Source organism: Epinephelus moara, chromosome 10, assembly GCF_006386435.1.
Source record: "Epinephelus moara isolate mb chromosome 10, YSFRI_EMoa_1.0, whole genome shotgun sequence".
Classification (NCBI taxonomy): domain Eukaryota; kingdom Metazoa; phylum Chordata; class Actinopteri; order Perciformes; family Serranidae; genus Epinephelus; species Epinephelus moara.
In genome coordinates, this window is record NC_065515.1 from 24,747,643 (window position 1) to 24,771,329 (window position 23,687).

Below are 23,687 nucleotides of genomic sequence, written 5' to 3' on the forward strand. Positions count from 1 at the left end.
AAGCAAAGAGGGAAAGTTTCCAAGGATTCTGGTGGGATGGGGGCCATAGGTGGGGTGAGGGGGATTTCCACTGAAAAAGCCCACTTGTGATGAGAGTTTCCTGGAAATGCAGACTGGCCCTGTACAGCATATAAAAGCCGGCTCCTCAGCACATCAAGCTCAGAGTAATCTTCTCCTCAGAAGAGTTGAGACCAAAGACATACTAAGAGTCCACTGCAGGTTATTACACATACCAGTTAAAATGGTAAGTGTAGAGGTAATAATTTAAACACAGTTCTCTTAATCAGTGATGCATTTATGATATCACTAATTGTTCTCTTTTTTACTTTACTTTACAGGAGTTGTTTTTTGGATTATCCCGTGGATCTAAGACCTCATGGATCAGCTTGACCTTTCTATGCTCAAGTATGTAAATCTAATGCAGACTCAATCTTTAACGTCCAGTTTTTGACTTCACTTTTCTTCTGTGTATTACTTTTTCAAATGAATCCACATTACCTTACAACCTAATGTGTTGTCTCTGCCCTCCATCCTCAGTGGTGTGCATGTGGACGACAGTAGATGGCTGGTCCTACTTCTACTCTGACAACACCATGAACTGGCAGCAAGCTAGAGACTGGTGCCGGGAGCACTACACAGACATGGTGGCCATCCAGAACCAGGAGGAGATCAAGCATCTCGGTAGCTGGCTGCCCAAGAAATCCACCTACTACTGGATTGGGATCCGCAAGATCAATGATGTCTGGACCTGGGTAGGAACAAACAAGACTCTGACAGCAGAAGCAACCAACTGGGCAATTGGTGAACCAAACAACGGCAAGAGTGGACACAATACAGGGTTGAATGAGGACTGCGTGGAGATGTACATTAAAAGGAGTGCACAAGCCAGCAAATGGAATGATGAGCGGTGCGGGAAGCTGAAGACCGCTCTGTGCTACGCAGGTGAGCAAGAGTTAGGATGCAAGAGCTGCTCATTTTAACTGCCTTGGTTTTGTTCATTATTAGGGAATCTATTGATTTAGCTGTTTTAAATTATTAAATGATCATGTTTTAAAATTAAAAACTCAGATAAATAGTTCTATTTTATGCAAGCTATATAAAAATACTTCTTCTTCCTCCAGCTGCCTGTAAGAACGACTCATGCCTCTACGGAGAGTGTGTGGAAACCATCAACAGCCACAGGTGTGAGTGCTTTGAAGGCTTTTATGGAGAGCAGTGTGAGCAAGGTAAGAAAACACTACTTTAAAAGTTTTAAAGTTTAAGTCACTTTCAGCCAGGATCTCATATCTGATTGTGTTTTGCTTTCTTTGTTGGCAGTTGTTAAGTGTAACGAAGATGAAGTGACCGTTCCGAATAAAGGAAGTGTAGAATGCACTCACAAGTACGGAGACTTCTCCTACGACTCCTCGTGCCAGTACGCCTGTGAGGAAGGATACCAGCTGAGTATGTCAAGACCTCTGATATGCACTGCCTCCAAACAGTGGTCAGAGCAGCCTCCTACATGTGAATGTGAGTATCACAAAGCTACCAAAAAAAGTAAATGAAGTAGTGTGATACTGACCAATGTTATTGTGATCTCAAGTAATCATATTCAAAGCAACAGAGTTTTATTATCACAGTGATGGAGCCTGTTGTAATGTGTTGTTGATGGTCCTGTCGTCCACAGTGGTCCAGTGTCCGGAGCTGTCCAGCCCAGCAAGAGGATCCGTGAAGTGCTCCGATCCTCTGGGTCCCTCCAGCTTCCAGTCCACCTGTGTGTATACCTGTGATGAAGGCTACGTACTGGCTGGTTCTCCATCTAACACTCTGCAATGTGAAGCGTCAGGATTTTGGAACGCCTCACAGCCATCATGTGTTGGTACGCCCGCATTTTTATGTTTTTACCTGGCTGGATTTTATACTTCACATTATATCGATGATATTTTGTATTTAAGTCTATTATTACGAGGAAGAAGCTCTATGATGTTTTTGAAAAAGCTCCTGTTGACCTGTTTGGTTCCCCCTCTATTTTGCAGCTGTGCAGTGCCCTGATCTCCAGGAGCTGGACAATGGTGTTGTCAGCTGTAGAGATGATGTAGAAAGGATGTTCAGCTACGAAAACACCTGCAGCTTCAGCTGCAAGCCCGGCTACCACCTGGTGGGACCGAGCGAGGTGACCTGCACGTCAGCAGCTGAGTGGAGTGAGAGGATGCCTCGCTGTGAAGGTGAGGGCGCACTTAATATTTAATCCAAACCACCTTCAAATGATTAAGATTAGCTTTCTTGTTTGCGCCTTTGTTACAAACATACTAATTATACCTTTTTTTTTTTTTTGCTTTTCCTGTGTAGCCATCACTTGCCAGAATCCAGAGGGAGAAGCTCACCTCATCACCCAGTGCAGCCAACCTTTGACTGACCTGCGGCCAGACTCCACCTGCAGCTTCAGCTGTGAAGAAGGCTTCGAACTGCAGGGAGCACACATCACTCGGTGCTCTGAGGACGGACAGTGGAGTAAAGCCATACCTACCTGCAAAGGTATGGTAGCTTACGTTCACATAAATCTCTGCTCTATTTTGCTACAGTTTTTACAGTCTTTGTTTTCTAATTTTGTTCTATGCCATGACATGTCATCATCTTGATTTTTCCTTTTTAGCAATTGGATGTCCTGTTCCTGAGATCCCCACAAATGTCCAGATCAGCTGCAGCCCCTCTCCGTCTTCACCTGTTTCTTCTGTGACTCAACATCCACTTGGTATGGTGTGCACTTTCAGCTGCGACGAAGGTCATGAGCTGCAAGGTGCACTCAGCATGGACTGTGCAAATCCTGGCCAGTGGACCTCCACACCACCGAACTGCACAGGTATACACATGTACCCATTTTGCCTGCGCTATTTGTAATGCCTGCTAAAAGTGCATACATAGGCTACAGTGAGATCTCCTTTATGAATATGTGAAGGTTACCATCTAAATTCTTGCTGTCTTCTCCCACACAGCGGTGAGATGCCCACTGCTCGAGGCGCCTGAAAACGGTCATATCAACTGCTCAAACAGTGAATCAGTGTACAACTCACAGTGCTCCTTCGCATGCAATCAAGATTACTCATTAATCGGACATGAGCTGCTGACCTGTGATCGCCATGGCAATTGGACTGGAGAGAAACCCACCTGCAAAGGTAAAAGAGAGAGGCAACAAATGTTAGAAGACATTTTAACATAAGAACCATATAAGAATACCAGAATAAGAGTTAAAGAGATCAAATATTAAATTGGTCATTTTTCCACAGCTCTCTCAACTCAGACTGCTGCCTTCGCTTCCGGTGCGGTAGCTGGAGGCGCTCTGTTATCTGGTCTGTTTGTGGCTATGTGGATCCTGAAACGACTGAAGAAGAAAGCCACGAAGTTTGAGCTGAACAGGTCAGATAAACATTCACCTCTATCAAAGCATACACTCTTTTTTCTTTTCTATAAACATTCACCTCTATCAAAGCATACACTCTTTTTTCTTTTCTTTTCTTTTTTTTTTTTTTTTTTAAAAAAAAGCAAGTTTGTTGAATTGCAGTGCTCATTTCCTTCTTCTGTGTTTTCTAACAGCACCTCTGAGATAGAAGACCCTCCACAGTCCTACAAAAACAGCGTCGACAGCCTCATATAAAACACATATTCAACATCAAAGGACAATTGTATATATCTGTAAAATACTTGGATGTGTGTCAGTCATATTAATGTGAACTGTAAGAATAATTTACATTGATGTAATACATGTTAAATATGTCAGAGCTATGTATGGTGATAGAAAAGGTTTCCCCACCTTTGCATTTGTTGTATTATGTTTCCTTTAATGTCATGATTTGCTCTGCCATGGTCAGACATGTATTTCCTCCCAAGGGGAGTTTTCTATTGAACACGTTGTTCTACAGCTTCATGAACATGCTGGAAAGGTGGCTCTATTCATGTTACTGTAAATGTTACATTGTGGGTGGATCGCCATGTCAATGCAGAACTGTGAATAATTTCACCATATTAAAGTATTTATGTACTATTTATTTACCAGACGGTCGCTGTATTTGAAAAGCTCATTTATATTTCTGTATGTTTAAAGCAGTGCTATTTTTTATTCACAATAAAAGGTCAAACTTATCATTTGCTTTTGGGCTTTTTTAATGCATCTTTCAATATCGTGACCAGCTGTCAGTTTAAAAAAAAAAAAAAAAAAAAAATGTCAGCCATGTCATTACATTGATAGATGTTCCGAAGGTCAAGCCATCAACTCCATACACAACACCAACATTTTCCCACACTTTGAACAGTGACATTTATCCTGACATTGCAGGACATTGTGTGTTTTTACAGAGTTCCAGGAAGAACCTTTTTTCCAAACAACCCAGACCTCTTGTCTCTTTCTGTCACCTCCTTTACAATGGACGGGGCAGAGATGAATAGTTGAATAACATGAGAGGTAAGCACGGCAGGAAGAGCTATATTGCTGTGGTAATCTGTTTTACACATCATCACCATTGTTTGTTCTACCAAATTCAGTCCTCTATATGTCAGCACTTCGGCAGAACCAGAAATAGATCTGATAGCTTCCGTCAGACTGAGGGAGCGTCTGACAGTGTGGGCACTCTGTTTCTCTGTAATGTGCTTATTTTAAAACTTGGATTTTCAACATGTCAGGGTGCAGAGAAGCAGTGTCACTAAAACCTGTCTTCTAGGATTCTGAAAAACACATTCTAGTGACAAGGGAGAGGCTTCCCTCCATGGTTCTATGTACAGTAGGCAAGAGTTTGTAGTCAGGAATATATCACAGAAGCAAAACAGCCAAAGTGTTCAAGAACATGCAATTAAAGCTGTAGTAGGTAAGCTTTATAAAAACCTACCTTTAAGAGACTCATCCACTAAATAAACAAAAACAGTTTTTCAGGTGAGAAACCAAACATTTTCATCACAGTTGTTTTTTGCATAGTGTCCATTGTGTTGTATGTACAATTGTTTCACTTAGATAGGTTCAAGTAGTAGTTTCTCTAATTTAATTTGATGTGTTTCATTAGTGCACACACACACACACACACACACACACACACACACACACACACACACACACACACACACACACACAGGTTAATACTTTATTATTCTTGATTTTATTTATTTTATTGTACTTATTTTTGTATTTATGTTATACATTTCTATTTATTTTAATATTATAATTATTGTATTCTTACAAGTTTATTGTTCCTTCTTTATTGTTCATTACAGTGCTTGAATACATTTAGACTATTGTGAATCTTTTTTAAGCACAATAATTTAATTGTTACATCCATCCCCAGCTAGGGTTACAACTCACCCCGGTACTGGGGTACGTTGTAACAATATACCTATTTGTATTTGACATTCATCTTCTAACTGCTTCATCCTCTTGAGGGTCACGGGGGGGCTGGAGCCTATCCCAGCTGACATCGGGCGAGAGGCAGGGTACACCGTGGACAGGTCGCCAGACTATTGCAGGGCTGACACATAGAGACAAACAACCATTCACGCTCACATTCACACCTACAGACCATTTAGAGTCACCAGTTAACCTAGTCCCAAATCTGCATGTCTTTGGACTGTGGGAGGAAGCCGGAGTGCCCCACGCTGACACGGGGAGAACATGCAAACTCCGCACAGAAGGGCTCCCACGCCCGGGATCGAACTGGCAACCTTCTTGCTGTGAGGCGAGAGTGCTAACCACCACACCACCGTGCCGCCCTGTATTTGACATTAATTTCCATAATCTGTGATGGTGTAGTAGAGGTCAAAGTGTGTGTTATTTATAGCAGACAAATATGGGTACCATGTATCAAAATTTAAGAGCTCTAACAAAAAAAACCCCACTGAGTTACACCAAATTGTCCCAAATGTAAAAGTCATGCAGGCACTAGGTTGCATTGCCTGTGGGAATGCAATACAGTTCAGGTATTCTGGAGGGCAATATGTGCAAACATTAGTATTGCAATAGGACAACAGGTGTCAGCAAATCCACTTTTATGTTTGCTTGGAAATGTCCCCAATTTTCTTAAACAACATGAGGAAGTGATTCAATCACTCTTAATGCTGGCAAGGAAAGCAATCATGGTGAAGTGGGTAGGAGATGACCCTCCCTCTGTTCTTATGTGGAAATCTCTGATACCTGAGGTTGTGACTCTTGAAAAATTGCGACATTACATAAATGGGAGGATTCACACTTTCCAGCAGAAATGGAAGAGACCATTGGAAAATCTTGGAGTTAAATACAATTTGGAACTGAACTAACTGGACATACGCTTGAAATGGGACATTACGGGAATCTGACCCGTGTATGTGTTTCACTAGATTGACTTTCATATTGTTTAAGTGCCATGCTTCTCTCTTTTCATTTATTGACCAGTCTTGTAAACCTGTGAAAATTGTAATTTGATTTTTTGAATGCTTTTGGAAAATTGAATAAAAGTTAAAAAGAAAACAAAAAACAAAAACCTACCTTTGTGTCATATTTGCTGGAACTGTCACTATATCCACGGAGCAGTACATGATACAGCAACCTGGTCAAAAAAAGCTGTCCTTTAATGTCAGCATAATACGCGTCCAGTTGCTGTTATAGTTTAATGACGCTCGGCGGCGTCAAGGGGCAAACGTGGCTGAACAAGAACCAAAGTTAAGACAGCGAAAGTCTGAGTTTGCAGGTTGAGTGGTGGATGGGTCGAGCAAACCCCGACTTTCATCCGGGACAGCGGTGTTCGTGTCCTGTAAGATTCTAAAGCCAAACTCTGTTCTTTTTAACTAAACCTAACTATGTGTTTATGCTGCCTAAACCCAACCACGTGCGTTAGCTGCTGGAGTTAAAAAATGTCAGTTCGCATTGTTGTACCGACGTAGTGCGTTTATTTTGAAAGAGACTGTATGTAAATGGTAAATTTCCTGTGAAAACTGAAGTGTATTTTGAAAGAAGAGCAACAGGCAGAACTTGACATGGCATCTCAGAACGTCGACAATTAACGCACCCAGGGTACCTTTCACATCGTATCTGGACGTGGAAAGTCCATGGCCAAATGTCGAGGTCGAGGATGACAATGTGTTGGATACAGATGATCTGTGAAAAAAAGAAATCATATTACTCTGCCTCCTTGTATTGCTTATAATGGCATAGAGAGCTGCAGGTATGAGTTTGAAAACCCACAGAAGAATTAGCGTTTTAGAATCTTAATTCGTATTTGATCAGCACTTGCTGCTTTGACAGTTTGACCGCAGTTCAGGAATAGCGCTTGATATGATTGACAGCTGCATCAGACACCCCTCAGCTCTGATAGGCTCTGATTATTTGTTCTCAGTAGCAAATTCGTAGGGCTGCTGTGAAACCGCGCTTACTTAGGGCAACAAAACGTGCGTCAGTACAGTAGACAACCAAGAAAGGACGGCAGAGAAGATTCCCGCACACCAGTGCAACTAAGCTGGACAGCCACTAAAAAGGTTCACAGCCTGAGATCAGTGCAAAAAATTCTGAAATTTAGGACATCCTTGCACAAAAAAAAGTCAAGGACTGAAATTGCTTTTTATTTACTTTTTATTATTATTTTTTGCACTTTGTGCACCATTCTTTTTGTGCAAGGATGTTCTAAATAAATTGACTTTTTTTTTTTGCATTGATTTCAGCCTGTGAACCTTTTTTTGTGGCTGTCCAGCCCAGTTGCACTGGTTTGAGAGTATCTCTTTCAGTAGCAAATGCCATTAGAGGCAATAGGAGGAGGAGGGACATGATATTTTTCTGTCTCATAAAACACTTTGTTAATGTAGTGGCAGTTTCAGCAGATATGACATAAAGTTATTTTCATGATGTATTTTTCATGACTGTAGCTTTAATTGCATGAATTGGCAAGATTCTGCATTTTAAAATCCCTTTTTATGAGGGAAATATTACTGTGTGTTGGCACCAAGATTCAGTGGTGATCCGCACTGGGCTTTACTTTCATGTGAAACATTTTTGCATTGTTTGCGTTTCCTCTTTTTAATGAATCAGCAAGCCCGCATTTATCAGAAACAAGGGGCATTTCCCAAAACGACTGTTCAGGTGTAACAGGTCAATAAGTCACTCATTCATTCATCACATGCATTCACTCTGTCAAACAAACATCCAGCTATTCTATGATAAAGCCTTAGAACAATATAAAAGCCTAACATTTCTCCGGGCTTGCAGCAAACTAACATTCACTCGCTGCACTGCTGTGGTATAAGGTTTTATATTTGATACGGTTAGAAAACAAGGATTTAACTTAAGTAGCAAGCTTATTTCAAGCAGTTTAACCTTTACCTTCTGCGTAAGCAAGTAAAGAAGTTCTAATTTTGGTATTTTTCATGATCATTACTATTTTGGCTTCTGATTATTCTTTTGTTTGGACAGAAAACCGGTATTTTGAGTGCACTCATTGAAATGATTTGGATACTAATCCTCCTCCTTGGTGAGAATTATATTATTTTAATAAATTTTTAACTCTAAAGCAAAATGTATAGTTTATATAGTGTGCATGAAATCTTTCAAATTGGATGACAAAAGACTTGTCCTTAACTTTTATCATTCAAATTGTACATCAGGTTGCTCCCTTACTGAGACTACCTTGGGCTGGACATATCATCACTCACCTGGGACCATGAGCTGGTACAGTGCCCGAGACTATTGCCGGAAATCTTACACAGACATGGTGGTCATCCAAAACCAGGAAGAGAATGACTATTTGGTGTCCATGCTGCCAAACAGAAATAAGGCTCCATACTATTGGATTGGAATCACTAAAAAACACTTGAATGAAACTTGGACCTGGATTGGGAATAACAGCACGTGGATTGGTGAACACTCTTGGGCAGCAAACGAGCCCAACAACAACCACAGCACAGAGTTTTGTGTCGAGATCTACGTGAACAGGGGACCGAACCGAGGGAAGTGGAATGATGAGAAATGCGCCAATAGGAAATTTGCCGTTTGTTATAAAGGTATGAAAAGCTGATTGAAGGTTTGTTTCAGTTTCTAAAGCAGTACAGGTTGTTTTAGTGTTGCACTTTTTCTTTAACAGCCCAATGTAATGAAACAATATGTGGCAGAGGACGATGCCAGGAGACCATAAAAAACATAACCTGCCTCTGTGACCCTGGCTATAAGGGAGACATGTGCCAAACAGAAGAGGAGTCAGCAAACGGGGACGAAGTCACCAATTATCACAGTAGGTGTTTATTTAAAGGATAGGATCACTTTTTTAAGTCTATCTTTAAAGAATTCTCACATGTCTGTATGTGCACTGAAACAGTTTTTGGTCGCTGTAATTGTTCAAGTCCATATGTTGCAAACTGCATAAAAGTAATTCAACACCAAAAATTCTGGATTCAATGGATGCTAATTGTACAAAACGCGAACAGTCGACTCTCAGTCATTGTTAAGACATTGTTGAGCGTCTTCTGCCCTGGTTTTTGCAGTGACGACCTTGTCGGCCTTTGCCAACTTTATTCTGGCCGATTCAGCCTGTTAAATTGCCGTCAGAGCAGGTGCAGTCCAACAGTAAGAAAAATCACTCTGATTGGGACGGAGAGAAACAAAACAGTGGAAAGCAAATGAATGGCTAAAGTCAAGAGGGCATGACCTTAAACAAACTTGTTATACTAGGTACGTTTTTTCGCCATTGAACTCCTCAGCAGAAATGGTTTGTAATTGTTTGTATAATTGTTCGTTGGTGCAAGGTAAATATTCTTTGTTCTGTCAACATCGGGTTGTATTGTTAATGTGCTAACTGACTAACTAGCACCTTACATCTGTCGTATTGGTCTTCTAGTTTCCCTTTTTAAATGACGAGTACAGACTAAAGGCACCTGCTGGTATGGAGAGTTATTTCCTCTCACGCAGGCGCAGAGCTGGGGTTTAGCAAACTGTCCATTATCACCCAAACCTGCAGTTCCCCCATGCTCTTAAGCAGGGCCGGCTCTTGGCATAGGGCCGCCTAGGGCGCCACATGCTGGCGGGGGCGCAGCTGCAAGCCCTAAAAAAAAAAAAAAAAAAATAATAATAATAATAGTAATAGTTTGCAGCCCCGATTGGCGCTCTTTCCTCATGCTCTGTCTTGAAAAAAAAGAGCAAATAAAGAAAAAGTAAACAACAACAACCCCCCTGTTGTTTGTCATTATTTGACCTGGCCCTGAACCTGTCCTGCACCGTGCTCAGTCACGTCACTGTGGGTGAGGGGGGTGGGTCGAGTTATCTGTGTGCATCTCAGGTAGGTAGCGGTTGTGACATAATGTGTCATAATTTGTCAGATTATTGGGTTATCATCATGAAAAGACCTCCAAGCCCTGAGGTGCGACATACGGAAAGCGGAGGAAAGAGGAGGCGGAGGTCCAGTATCGAAGTATGTCGTCTTTTATAACATTAAAAAATGCAGTTTGACTTCTTTTCATTTGTACTAGCTGAAATAAAGCAAAGTTGCCTAATAATGCTACTGTAGATAATGATGTGATCGCTGCCAAGGATTGAGTTAAGCTGCTGAGCTGGTTTATTGCTGTTTTTATCTGGTGAACTACTGGCTGCTTAGTGCTCCTCCCTTAGCAGATTAGATACTGTGCTGAAATTCGATAACAAATAGGGACAACTGTAAAACTTATGTGTGACTATATAATTGTAGTGCAACCTCTTTTATTTTAGCAATGCATAATCACAACTAGATAATAATTTATGTTATGTTGAACACATCACTGGTGCAAGTAGTAGTCTGTCTGCTGCAGCTACATGTTTTGCTTGTACTGTACAGTAAGAGGTAAGTCTACTCTACATCTGTCCAGATGTACTGACAAAATATTTGAACAAGAAGCCCCAAGAAGCTGCTGCAGAGGGGCCTTCTGACATCTCCTCCACTCTCTGAAAGTTTAGCCAATTATTTGTGGTCTCTGATACACTGCTATGTTGTCATTTTTATCATTATTTTTGTTGTTGTTATTGATATTATTATTATTATAATGTCATTATTATTACTACTGCATGTTCCAGTTTAACCTTGTTACTAATTACAGTAAATGTAGGTCAAATAAAATAAAGTTTATTTGTACAGTGCCTACTTTGTATGAAGTAGAATGACACAACAGACTTAAAGCAGTGGTGTAACAGTATGGATGTGCTGTATGTTTTAATACAGCTACAAGTCAGGCAACAAGCAGCAGCACGGCTGGATTCAGCACACCACCTCACTACCTCACGACTTCCAGTGAGACACAGCCTGAATCAGGTGAGTTCTGTAATTGTATGTTACTGCTGCAGTCATGTTTCTAACGTAAATATGGCCAAATCCAGAAACATTTTTGTTGTTTCTATCAAATATTCACAAATACTCATATCACAATATTCACTTCGCTTATTGTTTTCATTTTCCAGTCCGCAACTTTACTGTTTTGGTTTACTCTCACCCTTAGTGGAGTTTCAGCCACAGTAGGAGCTAAAAAAACGACCAAACAAAAAAACGAAGAAATTGGTGGCGACCAAAAGCAGAGCTAAAAGAGCAAAAACATTGGACTTACATTCATGCGGTGGAAACAAACACAATTCCAAATGAATGCTAATGTTGCTCTGTATAAGCTGGATTGTTTGCTTAATAAGGTCCCCATATAAAGTTAAATGGAAATAATACTGTCAGTTTTGAGTTCACATCTTGTTTCCACTGCCTCCAAGTGGACATAAGCCAGTTATTGCAGGCTTAAGTTCAACAGAAGGGACTTAAAGGCACTGTATGTAAGAATGTAGCCAAAACGGTTACTGCACTCAAATTCAAAATACTGCCGCGAGTCGTCTCTGCCCCCCCTCCCCTACAGATTCGAGGTTGCTGGACAGCGGCACGCTGGAGACTGATTTGTTTGCCCACGGGCGGCTGCCGTGGCAGGGCCGCGTCGCCGTGTCCTTGATCTTCGGTTTTCCAGTGGACCGTTTGAGCAAGTCCGGCTTCTCTGCTGCTAACGCTGCTGCCGGGATACAGCTGAGGAGACTGCTAATGCTATGTACCGGGACACTGCTAACGCTGCTTGCCGTGCTGCTGTAGCTCAGTCGTAACTGTAACTGAGACTCTACTGACTGCGTGACTGGTAGACGGCGGTGGGTGGCGCAACAGGCCAAAACACAAATTCAAAACATAAACATGATTTGCGGACCGTAAAATTTTTTTTTAAATGCGAATATTCTGGCTGTACTATTGTTGTCAGTGAGATCAGTATGTTATATGAACATTATTCTTTAGTCTCTGTGACATATTAGGAGGATTTTACGACTATTTGCTTTAGATTTCTTACATATAGCTCCTTTAATGCTGTTGATTCTTTCTGTAAACACAAGACACCAATATCATGTTAGAATGTCAGTCTGAGGTGCTCTTGTCCCCTTTAGCCTTATATGTGTATGTCTGCGGAGGCATATTTGAAAGCTCCCTCGGTTAGCAGTTTAAGATGTAGTATTTATAACTGATTGCTGACATTCAGATGTATGAACTTTTCACTATCTCCTTCCTCAGAATATCCTCTGTATTGTTCGCTGTCTCAAGCGGCACTTCTTCAGAACATCACAATTATTTTTCGACAGAATTTTAATATGGGCATCACCAGCCTCTGCATCTGTTTCCTCCGTTTCCTGAGGCCAGGCTGAAGATCACATTCAAAATACAGATCAAAATACTTGCATCAGCATGCTCCTGCTCTAAAAATTATTTTCATAGTAGAAAGCTGGTGTGAAACCGTTACATAACTGCATCATTGATAGCCTTTACCCTGTTTGTGCCCCCAGCCGTGGAGTGCCCCCCTCTGCCTCAGCCCGATAACGGATACCATAGTTGCTTGGGAGGAAACCTGACATTCAACTCCACATGTCAGTTTAAATGCTACTCAGGCTTCCGGGTGGTAGGCTCACCGGCTGTTACCTGTGGGGTCACCGGGGTCTGGAGTGGCCCAAGACCTGTTTGTGCAAGTAATTATTCAAAGTTATATAAGCTTGAATTATTTTCTTAATAAAGGATAAATCCACTAAAACCAGGGCCGACCATTTATTGCACTGGTTATGTTGTTTCTCCTGCTTCTAATAAATCACAAGGGAGCAGCAGCAGTGATAGTTGTGGTAATAAATTGTTGTTTTTTTTTCAAAAATATCACATTATCAAGTATCGTACAACACAGGATAAAATGACTGTGTTTTATTTTCTCAGGCTATAAACAGGCCCTGTTTGCTGTTGCTGGGTGTGGAGCCCTCTCAGCCCTTAGCTGCATCTGTTTTTGCTGGATGAAACGCAGAAGAAGTCAGTTTCTCAATCACACTAGAAAAAGAGATGCATGTTATTGCAACAGACCTCAATAGTAATCTGTTTTCTGTTAATTTCTCACAGGAAAGAAACTTGCCCAAGTAAGGTCAGTGTTGAAATGTACCAGCCCAAAGCAACTCCACCCATTTCTTGAGAAGCTGATTAACCCAAATGTTACTTTTCATTTCTTCTGCTACCTAAAATGCTAAAATATTTACTTAAGTGTAATTGTGATTCAGTTCAATATATCAGTCAGTAAGTGCCACTTTATTGTTAATCTGGTTCTCCCTCACAGGCAGTCTGAAGAGGTGACAAGTCCATTCAGTGAGGGACAAGGATGAAGAACAGCTGGGACCTCATTTATACATCTTTTTAAAATATATCTAGAATGACCCATATGCAGTTACTTGTATTAATCTTAGTAGATTGCTAATAAATCAACCTAAACAGTCACTGGCTGCACAGGTTGTTTGCCAGGATTATCAGTTAGCTAAGTGTTTTGTCTTATATACTGTGTGTTAAAGCTTCATTTGGATATATGCATCCATATAAAGTGTGTAGCCAATGTATGTGTATGTGACAGAGGTGTGGACTTGAGTTGCATGACTTGGACTCGAGTCAGTCTCGAGTCACAATTCTGGTGACTTTAAACTTGTACAACTCGATGTACAACTGGACTTGGACTTTCACGCCAATGATTTGTGACTTCACTTGGACTCGAGCTGTTTGACTTGAAAATACTTGATACGTACCCAAGTCATTATACACATTTGAAGAACAAGTTCTAGACATTTTTCCAATATGAGATGAGGTAAATAAAGCAACACAGGACAAAAACATACAAAATTCATTGTGTTGTGGCACTGCTTAATAGTGCTATATGAAAGTCAGTATTGCTTTTTTCTAATTAAGTTAAGTCGCACTTTGTTTAACAAATAAAAACACATTTTAAAAGCCCCTTGTTTTTTTTGTAAAGCAATTATATTATTGCTCTGTTGTTTAAACAGCATTAAATTTGGCGAAGAGAGCATAATAAGCTGTTTAGGACTTGTTTGTGACTTGAGTGCAAAGACTTGAGACTTACTTGCAACATGCAAATTATTGACTCAGTCCCACCTCTGGTATGCGATAGCTTATTATAATCATGCATATGTGAACTCAAAGCATGCATTTAATAACACTGGAGTTGCATTTCTGTGGTATCTAAATATAATAAAATAAAATGAATCTAAAATGTTTTAAGTCAAGTTTTCATGAGTATTAGTGAATGTCTGTGTTTGTGTATGCATCTGGGTCTGTGTGTTTGTGTTCCCAGACTATAATGGGTGGTAGAGTGGTGTCCTTCCTGAAAGGAAGTTACTGCATAAGTGATATTACAAAACTGGTCGTTGACTCATTCTCTGAAGGACAATTAATGCTACTTTGCCATCGATTGTCAGCAAGGTGGAGTAAACACATTGGCAACACTCAGTAGCTGAAGACGGACCAAATGGTAAGAGCTCTTAAATATTGCTGCAAGTGTTGTACTTTCACACTCATATGCAATTATGGGAAATAAATTCTCTTTTTATTTCAGATGTCTCAAGGATCAGTTGGGAGACAAAGCCTGCATCACATGGTGCTGATAGCTGCATTGATTGCATTTGCCAGAGGTAGGTCTGCATAATCTTACAGGCAATGAACTCTTCCAGACATTTTTTTTGTTTTGTTTTTTTGCTTTACCAGTTCAAGTTTTGTCTCATCATTGTGTGCATTAACCTAATCTTAGACCCGAGCAGCGGTGGAGGAGCACAGGCATGGACCTACAGCTACAGCACCAGTCCAAACCGTAGATGGCTTGAAGCCCGCCAGTGGTGCCAGCAGCACTTCACAGACGTGGTGCCCATCCGTAACAAGGAAGAGAATGACTTTATCAACAATCTGGTGCCATTTCACTCAAGATACTACTGGATAGGCATAGGCAAGAAGGATGGAGAGTGGATCTGGAAAGAAAACGATGAAAAGGTGCCCAAAGAAGTTGAGAACTGGGCACCGGAGGAGCCAGATGACATAGCAGAGCAGGACTGCGTGGAGATTTACATTAAGAGGCAGCAAGACATGGCCACGTGGAACAATGAGAACTGTCTCAAGAGGAAAGGAACCATCTGCTACAGTGGTAAAACCCTCATTGTTTGTTTGATTAAAACATTACCTGACTCCTGTAGACTTATTATAACATGTGAGCTCTGTCCCTGTGTGTATGTAGTCTCCTGTACAAAGGATTCCTGCAGTGCTAATGCAGACTGTGTGGAGACTATAGGGAACTATACCTGCCTGTGCCATCCTGGTTTCCTGGGATCACGCTGTGAAGAGGGTGAGCAAACACTATCGTAATATATTTAAAGGTCTAGTGTGTAGGATTTAGGGGAATATATTGACAGAAATTGAATATAATGCAAAAAAGAAGGTTTTCTTTTGTTTCTAATCACCTGAAAATAAGTAATGTCTGGTTTTAATTAGCTTAGAATGAGCTGTTTATCGACATAGGGAGCTGGTCCTCTGCAATCCTCACCACTAACTCCTACGCACTGCTCCTTTAAACTGGCCACGACCTTGTTCTGTGATGAGTTAAATATATTTTGGTTTGTTTTCTCTTCAGCAATCTCATGCGAACCCTTGCTGGATCCAGAACAAGGTTCTCACTACTGTTTCCATCCCCACGGGTCCAGTCGGTTCAACTCTTCCTGCCATTTCCACTGTGAACTTGGCTTTCAGTTGGTCGGCGTGCCACAACTGTTATGCCAAGCCAGTGGACGTTGGAACCACCCTGTCCCTCTGTGTCAAGGTATGTCAACTGGATATCAACAGTGGCAAAAAGAATTATAATTTCAGGCAAAAAGAATTATTATTTCAGGTATGAACGTTACAAGGAAAATATTTCTCACTGCCTGTCTTAGCCACACAGTGTCCAGCTCTGAACCACACCAGCATCAGCGCAGGTAGTTTGACCTGCAACCACCCCATTGCACCTTACAGCTACAACTCCACCTGTGAGGTCAGGTGTGATGAAGGCTATGAGCACAGTGGAGCGGACCAGATACGTTGTGACCACACCGGCAAGTGGACAGCCAGTGTCCCAACATGTACAAGTAAAGTGACTGTCATTACCTTTGACTATATAATTAGACCCAATCATGCTTTAAACTGTATCATTACCTTAACCTAACTGAAAATGTATAATCTAACTTTGATAATGGTGACATTTTATCCACATTTTTTGTGAAAGTCACTGCTACTGCCACTTTTAATGTGACTTCCCTTTTTAAAATACTCAGCCTCTGTTAATAGATTGATGGCCCCCTTTAACCAATACTTAGCTGACCAAAATATGTAATCGCATCCTGTCCAGACTGCACGGCAGACCAGCTTCAGGTCACCTTTGTTATCACTTGACTCCACACTCATTTATGTCTGCATTGGGAAAACAACATTGTGGTCTAATGTGGGTGGAAAGTTACTGTTTCCCTTGACTGTAAATTTTGTCAGTATTATGTCATGCTCATGCTATGTTTATAAAAGCGGAGTCATAATGCACAGTCATTCAAACTGACGTATTTCTATAGGAACATTGATTTCCATTGAGTGGACTGACTGTGTGTGATTTATATCTACATCCCACCGCAGTAAAAAAGTGCTCCCCCATTTTCTTCCCTGTCACGGGCAATGTGACATGTGTGGACGCTGTGGAGCCTTTCTCCTTTGGCTCACGGTGTAACTTCACCTGCCAGGAAGGCCGCTACCTGACCGGAGACAACACATTCACCTGTCTGGCCTCGGGACAATGGAGCAACCCTACACCTACATGCACAGGTGGGTCACAGAAATTATGTCAGGGCTGCCTGAAAGCAACACAAGCTTCCTAATAACTTTCAAATTTGTACGCAGCTCTGATGAGTGATTGTGTTTCTTCTTCTCTAGTGGTACAGTGCAACAGTTTAACGGCTCCGCCCCATGCCTCCATGCAATGTCAGGACCCTCTGGGGGCATACAGCTTTGGGTCAACATGTACGCTGCAATGTGAAGAGGGATTTGATCTGATTGGCACAACCATTACAAAATGTTCTGCACAGGGCAACTGGAGTCATGCACTTCCTCTTTGCCAGGGTATGACTATAGATGATAAGCCTGTTCTCAGTGCTCATTTTTTGTACTTTATATTGTGTAATTCATCTCTCCCTTGTCTCTGTTTTACTCCAAGCTAAGAAATGTAATCCAATAAATCCACCTCATGGCTCCCTGTCCTGTTCTGACCCAAATGGTCTATTCAGTTTTGGTTCTCTGTGCACGACAACATGTGACGAAGGCTTTCTACTGAATGGGACAGCCAGCACTGAGTGCACCTCCCTGGGCAGGTGGAGTGTAGACGTACCACATTGCTTAGGTGAGTAAATGAATTATGTCTGTGACTGTATCATGATCTGTAATTTCTTTCTGGTATCATTTTACCAAATAAAATTCTAACATATTTCATTGCTTTCTCTCTCCCCAGCCATGAGGTGTCCCGCTCTGAGCCCTCCCTCCCATGGCTCTTTGGTCTGCTCTGATCCCCATAAAGAGTTCAGCTTTGGTTCTCACTGCATTTCAACCTGTGAGGAGGGTTTCCTCCTGAATGGGACGGCTGACACAGAGTGTACTTCTCTTGGCACATGGAGCACGGACATCCCACATTGTTTGGGTAAAAACAATCTCTGGACCATAATCTGTTGACTATAATCAACATAAGAGCTCATTCACTAACAAAGACCATGCCAATAAGATAAAGATAGTAATAATAATGGTTTATTGCATTTGGTGGATTAAGGGTTTGGAGGAAAGCATGAAGGTATGAGGATCAAGAGATGAAGGTATGATAGGATGTACAATGAAGGGATGAGGGTCGAGGAATAATGGGACGAGGGTCAGAGATGAAGGATAAAGGGATGAGGGTCGTTTGATGAAGAGTGCGGGATGAAGGAATGAAGGTGGAGGGATGAATTAGTGAGGGTTGAGGGGCGAATAGATGAGGGATGAAGGGATGAGTGTCGAATGGATGAGGGTCGAAGGGATGAGGGTTGAGGGATGAATGGATGAAGGGTTAGGGTCGAAAGAATGAGGTTCAAAGGATGAAGTGTAAGGAATGAAGGGATGAGGGTTGAGGGATAAAGGGTGTGGGATGAAGGTGGAGGGATGAAGGGGTGAGGGTCGAGGGTTGAAAGGATAAGGGATGAGGGTTGAAGGGTTGAGGGATAAATGGATGAAGGGTTAGGGATGAAAGAATGAGGGTCAAAAGATGAGGAATGAGGAATGAAGGGATGAGGGTCGACGGTCAAATGGATGAGGGATGAGGAGATGAGGGTTGAAGGGTTGAGGGATAAATTGATGAAGAGTTAGGGATAAATTGATGAAGAGTTAGGGATAAATGGATGAAGGGTTAGAGATGAAAGAAGGAGGGTCAAAGGATGAAGAGTGAGGAATAAAGGGATGAAGGTCAAGGGTCAAATGGATGATGGATGAAGAGATGAGGGTATCCCTCAACCCTCATCCCTTCAACCCTCAACCCGGTTGAAGGGATGAGGGTTGAGGGATAAATGAATGAAGGGTTAGAGATGAAAGAATTGCGGATCAAACGATGAAGAGTGAGGAATGAAGGGATGGGGTTCGAGGGATGAAGGGATGAAGGTGGAGGGATGAATGGGTGAGGGTCGAAGGTCGAATGTATAAGGGATGAGGGTTGAAGGGTTGAGGGTCAAAGGGTTGAGGGATGAATGGATGAAGGGTTAGGGATGAAAGAATGAGGATCAAAGGATGAAGAGTGAGGAATGAAGGGATGAGGGTCGAGGGTTGAATGGATGAGGGATGAAGAGATGAGGGATGAACGGATGAGGGATGAAGATATGATGGTCAAAGGGTTGAGGGATGAATGGATGAAGGGTTAGAGATGAAAGAATGCGGATCAAAGGATGAAGAGTGAGGAATGAAGGGATGACGGTTTAGGGATGAAGGGATGAAAGATTGTGGGTCGAGGAATGAAGAGATGAAGGCTGGGTCTCTGGGTCGTAGGCGAGGGAGATGACAAATCTGTTGGTCGAAGGCAGAAACGCAGAACCAGAGAGTTGAGACTGAGTGGGCGAGTTGTGTCTTTGTAACCCCAGCTTTGGGTAGAGCCCCTGCTGGTTCCTGTATGCAGAAAGGAGCAGAGAAGAAGATGTAAGAGGCACAAAGGGATTGGGCGGGTGGGATGTGAGAAGTGTGTCGAAGAGAAAGAGAATGGATCAGGTGTGCTTAAATACTTTTGAGTGGAAATAGGATGTGTTTAAGACGTGGTCTTTGTTCCTGAACCCAGTTTTATAAAACTATAATTATTTCATGGTTTAGTGTTCCAACATCAATTTACCTCATAAAGCTCTAAAATACTTTGTTGATCTCTTCCTCTACCTGTTTATCTTCCAGCCAAAAGATGTCCAAATCTGAGCTTTCCCTCTCATGGCTCCTTTATCTGCTCTGATCCTTACAAGGTGTTCAGTTTTGGTTCACTGTGCACATCAACATGTAAGGAGGGCTTTGTACTGGATGGGACAGCTAATACTGAGTGCACCTCTCTGGGCATATGGAGCACAGACATCCCACGTTGTTTGGGTAAGGTATACATCTTTGTATAATAATCTGCTGATTATAATCTATAAAAAAGTTCTTAATGTTTTGGTTTAGATGTCTTGACTGCATTTTATTATCATAAACCTCTCCCTCTCTCTCTTCCCCTCCAGCTAAGAAATGTCCCGCTCTCAGTTCTCCCTCCCATGGCTCCTTACTCTGCTCTGATCCTCATCAAGAGTTCAGTTTTGGTTCTCGATGCACATCCACCTGTGAGGAGGGTTTCCTCCTGAATGGGACAGCTGACACTGAATGCACCTCTCTTGGTACATGGAGCAAAGACATCCCACGTTGCTTGGGTAAAAACAATCCATCTATCTGCTGATCATAATCCACAGATGAACTCTTCTTTCATGGTTTAGATGCAATGACTCTTCTCTTCTCTTTAAATAGCTTTGCTCCTTTATGTCTCTGTTTCTCTTCCAGCTAAGAGATGCCCCACTCTGAAGTCCACCTCTCATGGCTCCTTAGTCTGCTCCGCTCCTCATGGGGAGTTCAGTTTTAGTTCTCAGTGCTCATCTACCTGTGAGGAGGGTTTTCTACTGAATGGGGCGGCTGACACTGAGTGCACCTCTTTGGGCACGTGGAGCAGAAAAATGCCCCACTGTCTGGGTAATAAATCAAAATTTCAGAGAGCTACACTTGACATGTATTCTCTTCTGCTAGGTGCACATTACCATACACTCATGACTTGGAATGTGGGTTTACAGATGTCACTGTGTTGATTTATATCACAACACACCAGCTGTGTTTTTATTTGTCATGTCTAAAATCAGTGGTAAGTGTGTTAAAGGGAGATGAGGATTGCTTGGTCTGAAACTGATGGTCATATTTTTTATTATCCACAGCTCAGCCATGCCCCCTGCTGGCTAAGGCTCCACAACATGGTAGGATGAACTGCAGCAACCCATACTCCTCTTTTAGCTTCGGCTCCCACTGTGACTTTGACTGCAATGAGGGCTTCTGGCTGAGAGGAACACCAACTATGACATGCAACACCTCAGGCCACTGGAGTCAAGATCTGCCCACCTGCCAGCGTGAGAGCTCACAATACCTTAAACTTACTTGCTGATCTGGTACTCAAACAGCTGATCCAATGTCATTAATTTCAATTTCTGTCTTTTTCACACCTCAGCGGTGCAGTGTGAGGCCATTAGTGCCTTGTCTTCATCCCTGTCTATGAACTGCTCCCATCCTCTGGGGAATTTCAGCTTTGGCTCCCAGTGTCTTTTCACTTGTGGAGGAGGATCCTCCCTGAATGGCACAGAGGTGCTGTCTTGCTCCTCCACTGGGTTTTGGAACGACAGCCTGCCTATCTGCATAGGTAAATTGGTTTTTCAGCATACTAACATGCTCACAATGACAATGCTATCTTAGGCAGGTATAATATTTGATGTCTAATCAGCGCAAACTAGAGCTGAAGTATTGGACATATTGAAATTTTGACATGACAGCTCTAGAGAGAAAGTTAAATGATCACCAGTGTGATTAGATTCCATCCTGAGGGGGACATAAATGTGTGTAGTAAATTTACCAAAAAAACACAAATATCAACCTCTTGGTGGCACTATGGGTCACCAAAGTCATTAGGATACATCACGTGGGAACCATGAATGTCAGTACCAAAGCTTGTGCCAATTCATGTGCATGTTAAATTTTCGAAAACGTTCACCTGCTGCTTGTGCTACAGGGGAAGTCAGGAGATTACCAAGATCATTAGGGAGATCATGCTCTGGGAACCGAGAATCTATGTACACACTTTCATAGTAATCCATCCAATAGCTGTTGAGATATTAAAGTGCGGACCAAAGTGGTGGACTGACCGATCGAGAAATGTGCAGTTAGGATAAAACAACAAATTAAAAACAACTTGTATTGAGTGTGATCTTTATGTGTTCCTGTAGGAGATATGCCAGTGGGGACTGCCATGCTGCTGTCGACGAGTGCAGGAGCAACCTACATTCTCTTGCCACTTGTCCTGATTGGACTGGCTTTGTTCGCTTTAATGCGATTAAAGAAAAAAAGTAAGACTTACTTTAATGCTGCTGTACAGTTTGATACATACAAATACAGCATGTTGTGGCACTCACAGCACATCTTTAATCCTTATTTCTGATTTTTGCAGAAAAGAATGTCATGTATGTGCCAGCATGGGGGGAGCATGAGAATCCAGCATTTGAATCTGAGGCCTGAGTTTTGCAGCAAATCATTTCATACACTGAAGCCCAATGCTTGCTGTTATTATACAAAGCTTGGTAGTTATTGGTGCGAGAAGATTACAGTGGAATAAGAGCTTTACGTTAAGAGTGATTTCAGTTTCCTCAGACAATCCTTAAAATGTAGATAATAATGCACATTTTGTATGCAAACCTTGAATTATTTTGTTAAAAACACAAAGCTGGGTGCAGCTTGTGCTTGCTCTTGTATATTGCTTGATTGTCAATAAACTATCAACGGTTGTTGAATGGTCCCTTTTATTTTATTTTATCTTATTTTATTTTATTATTTTATTTAATTATTATTCATTTTTATTATTTATTTTTTTAATTTTAATTTTATTTTATTTATTTTATTTCATCATGTGATTCACCCAGTATCGTGTATAAATTATGTGATCGGGTGGGCATTCTTTGTCAATGTCCAGTGTCATTTGGTCAAGCATTAGGTGATCCTGTCTTGCTGGTGCCCTCCCTAGAAGCTCAGTTTATCCACATTTGACCTCCCCCATAGGAACCAATACTGTGGGGTCAAGTGGGGAAGTGGCAGAAACCCTCTGAGATTACCAAACTGCCACAAAGTGTCAGTTTAGCACATTTAGTGGCCAGGAAACTCCTGTCACTGATTGGGGAGGAGGTGATCCATTATCAGCCTCAGCTCAATGTGTCTCACTGGGCACTGATCCCACACTAAGGGGCAATTCACCACCCCCACGGTAACTCACACAGTTTTGGAATATATTTCATATTAGGGCTGATGTATAAATTACACTACTGATTTAGGTGAAAATCTATTGTCTGAATTAAGTATGGAGTTCCTATTGTGTGACTACTGTATAGAATCTTCCCTGTGTGTCTGTGCCAATAGTATACCCCCAGACTTGTGGTGGAAATGGCCAATGGAGCATCTTCAGCAAAGCGTGTGCATCTGTCTTGGCGCTGCAACAGCATGAAGCCAATTATAGCGGTTAAAAGACAGAGGGTTTGTGGCCTGTGGTTGGCATGAAGGGTGCAATAAATAACCACACTGTCGACAGGAAACTGTTTGGCTACCGTCAGAATAATAATGAGGTTATTGCTACCTGCTGTGACCGTATGATCACGGTTTGATTATTTTTCTCATCCCACCCACGGCTGCTGGCAACTGTATATGCGTGCCAACTGCGCACAGGCTCGCGCACAAGAAGGGAAAAAGCCCTGCAGGTGACCACCTTGGCTTCCTTCCCTGATATTTAAGTCTGGCTTCTCTCCCTTCATCTACCTCTGAAGATACAAGGAAGTACATTATGATACTTTAGTCCCCGACAACAAAGAGTGTTGTTCCTCCTAACACATGAGCATGCACACATGCGCATGCCAGCAGACACTTAGAGCAGATACAGACACAGATACAAAGGCAGACTCAAAGAAACACACACTCGGTATACTCTGCTGCACACTTCTTTAGCTCTGGTTGGCAGTAGCATACCACGGTGACAGACAGTTAGATTGTTCCTGACCATTGACT

At 41.9% G+C, this 23,687-nt stretch overlaps 2 protein-coding genes across 3 annotated transcripts; both read left to right on the forward strand.

Moving 5' to 3' along the window:
• Positions 1 to 136: 136 nt before the first annotated feature.
• Positions 137 to 22,423, forward strand: sele (selectin E). The gene is made up of 28 exons (XM_050055290.1): positions 137 to 244; positions 339 to 405; positions 538 to 942; positions 1,122 to 1,226; positions 1,318 to 1,509; positions 1,667 to 1,858; positions 2,016 to 2,204; positions 2,329 to 2,514; positions 2,633 to 2,839; positions 2,973 to 3,152; positions 3,264 to 3,393; positions 3,571 to 3,628; positions 14,872 to 14,947; positions 15,064 to 15,450; positions 15,541 to 15,648; positions 15,934 to 16,119; positions 16,232 to 16,423; positions 16,959 to 17,144; positions 17,253 to 17,438; positions 17,533 to 17,715; positions 17,824 to 18,009; positions 19,764 to 19,949; positions 20,078 to 20,263; positions 20,391 to 20,576; positions 20,813 to 21,001; positions 21,100 to 21,288; positions 21,869 to 21,988; positions 22,090 to 22,423. Exons 1-28 carry the CDS (start codon positions 242 to 244, stop codon positions 22,155 to 22,157), a joined length of 4,728 nt encoding a protein of 1,575 aa, XP_049911247.1. The 5' UTR covers positions 137 to 241; the 3' UTR covers positions 22,158 to 22,423.
• Positions 8,337 to 14,465, forward strand: LOC126396949 (P-selectin-like). Of its 2 annotated transcripts, XM_050055347.1 has the most exons (8): positions 8,337 to 8,450; positions 8,584 to 8,979; positions 9,060 to 9,206; positions 11,160 to 11,249; positions 12,788 to 12,967; positions 13,203 to 13,292; positions 13,380 to 13,401; positions 13,591 to 14,465. In XM_050055347.1, the coding sequence occupies exons 1-8, from the start codon at positions 8,423 to 8,425 to the stop codon at positions 13,634 to 13,636; spliced, it is 999 nt and encodes a 332-aa protein (XP_049911304.1). In that variant the 5' UTR covers positions 8,337 to 8,422; the 3' UTR covers positions 13,637 to 14,465. The 2 variants fall into 2 exon arrangements, with proteins under 2 accessions (XP_049911304.1, XP_049911305.1); XM_050055348.1 differs by lacking the exon at positions 12,788 to 12,967.
• Positions 22,424 to 23,687: the final 1,264 nt, after the last annotated feature.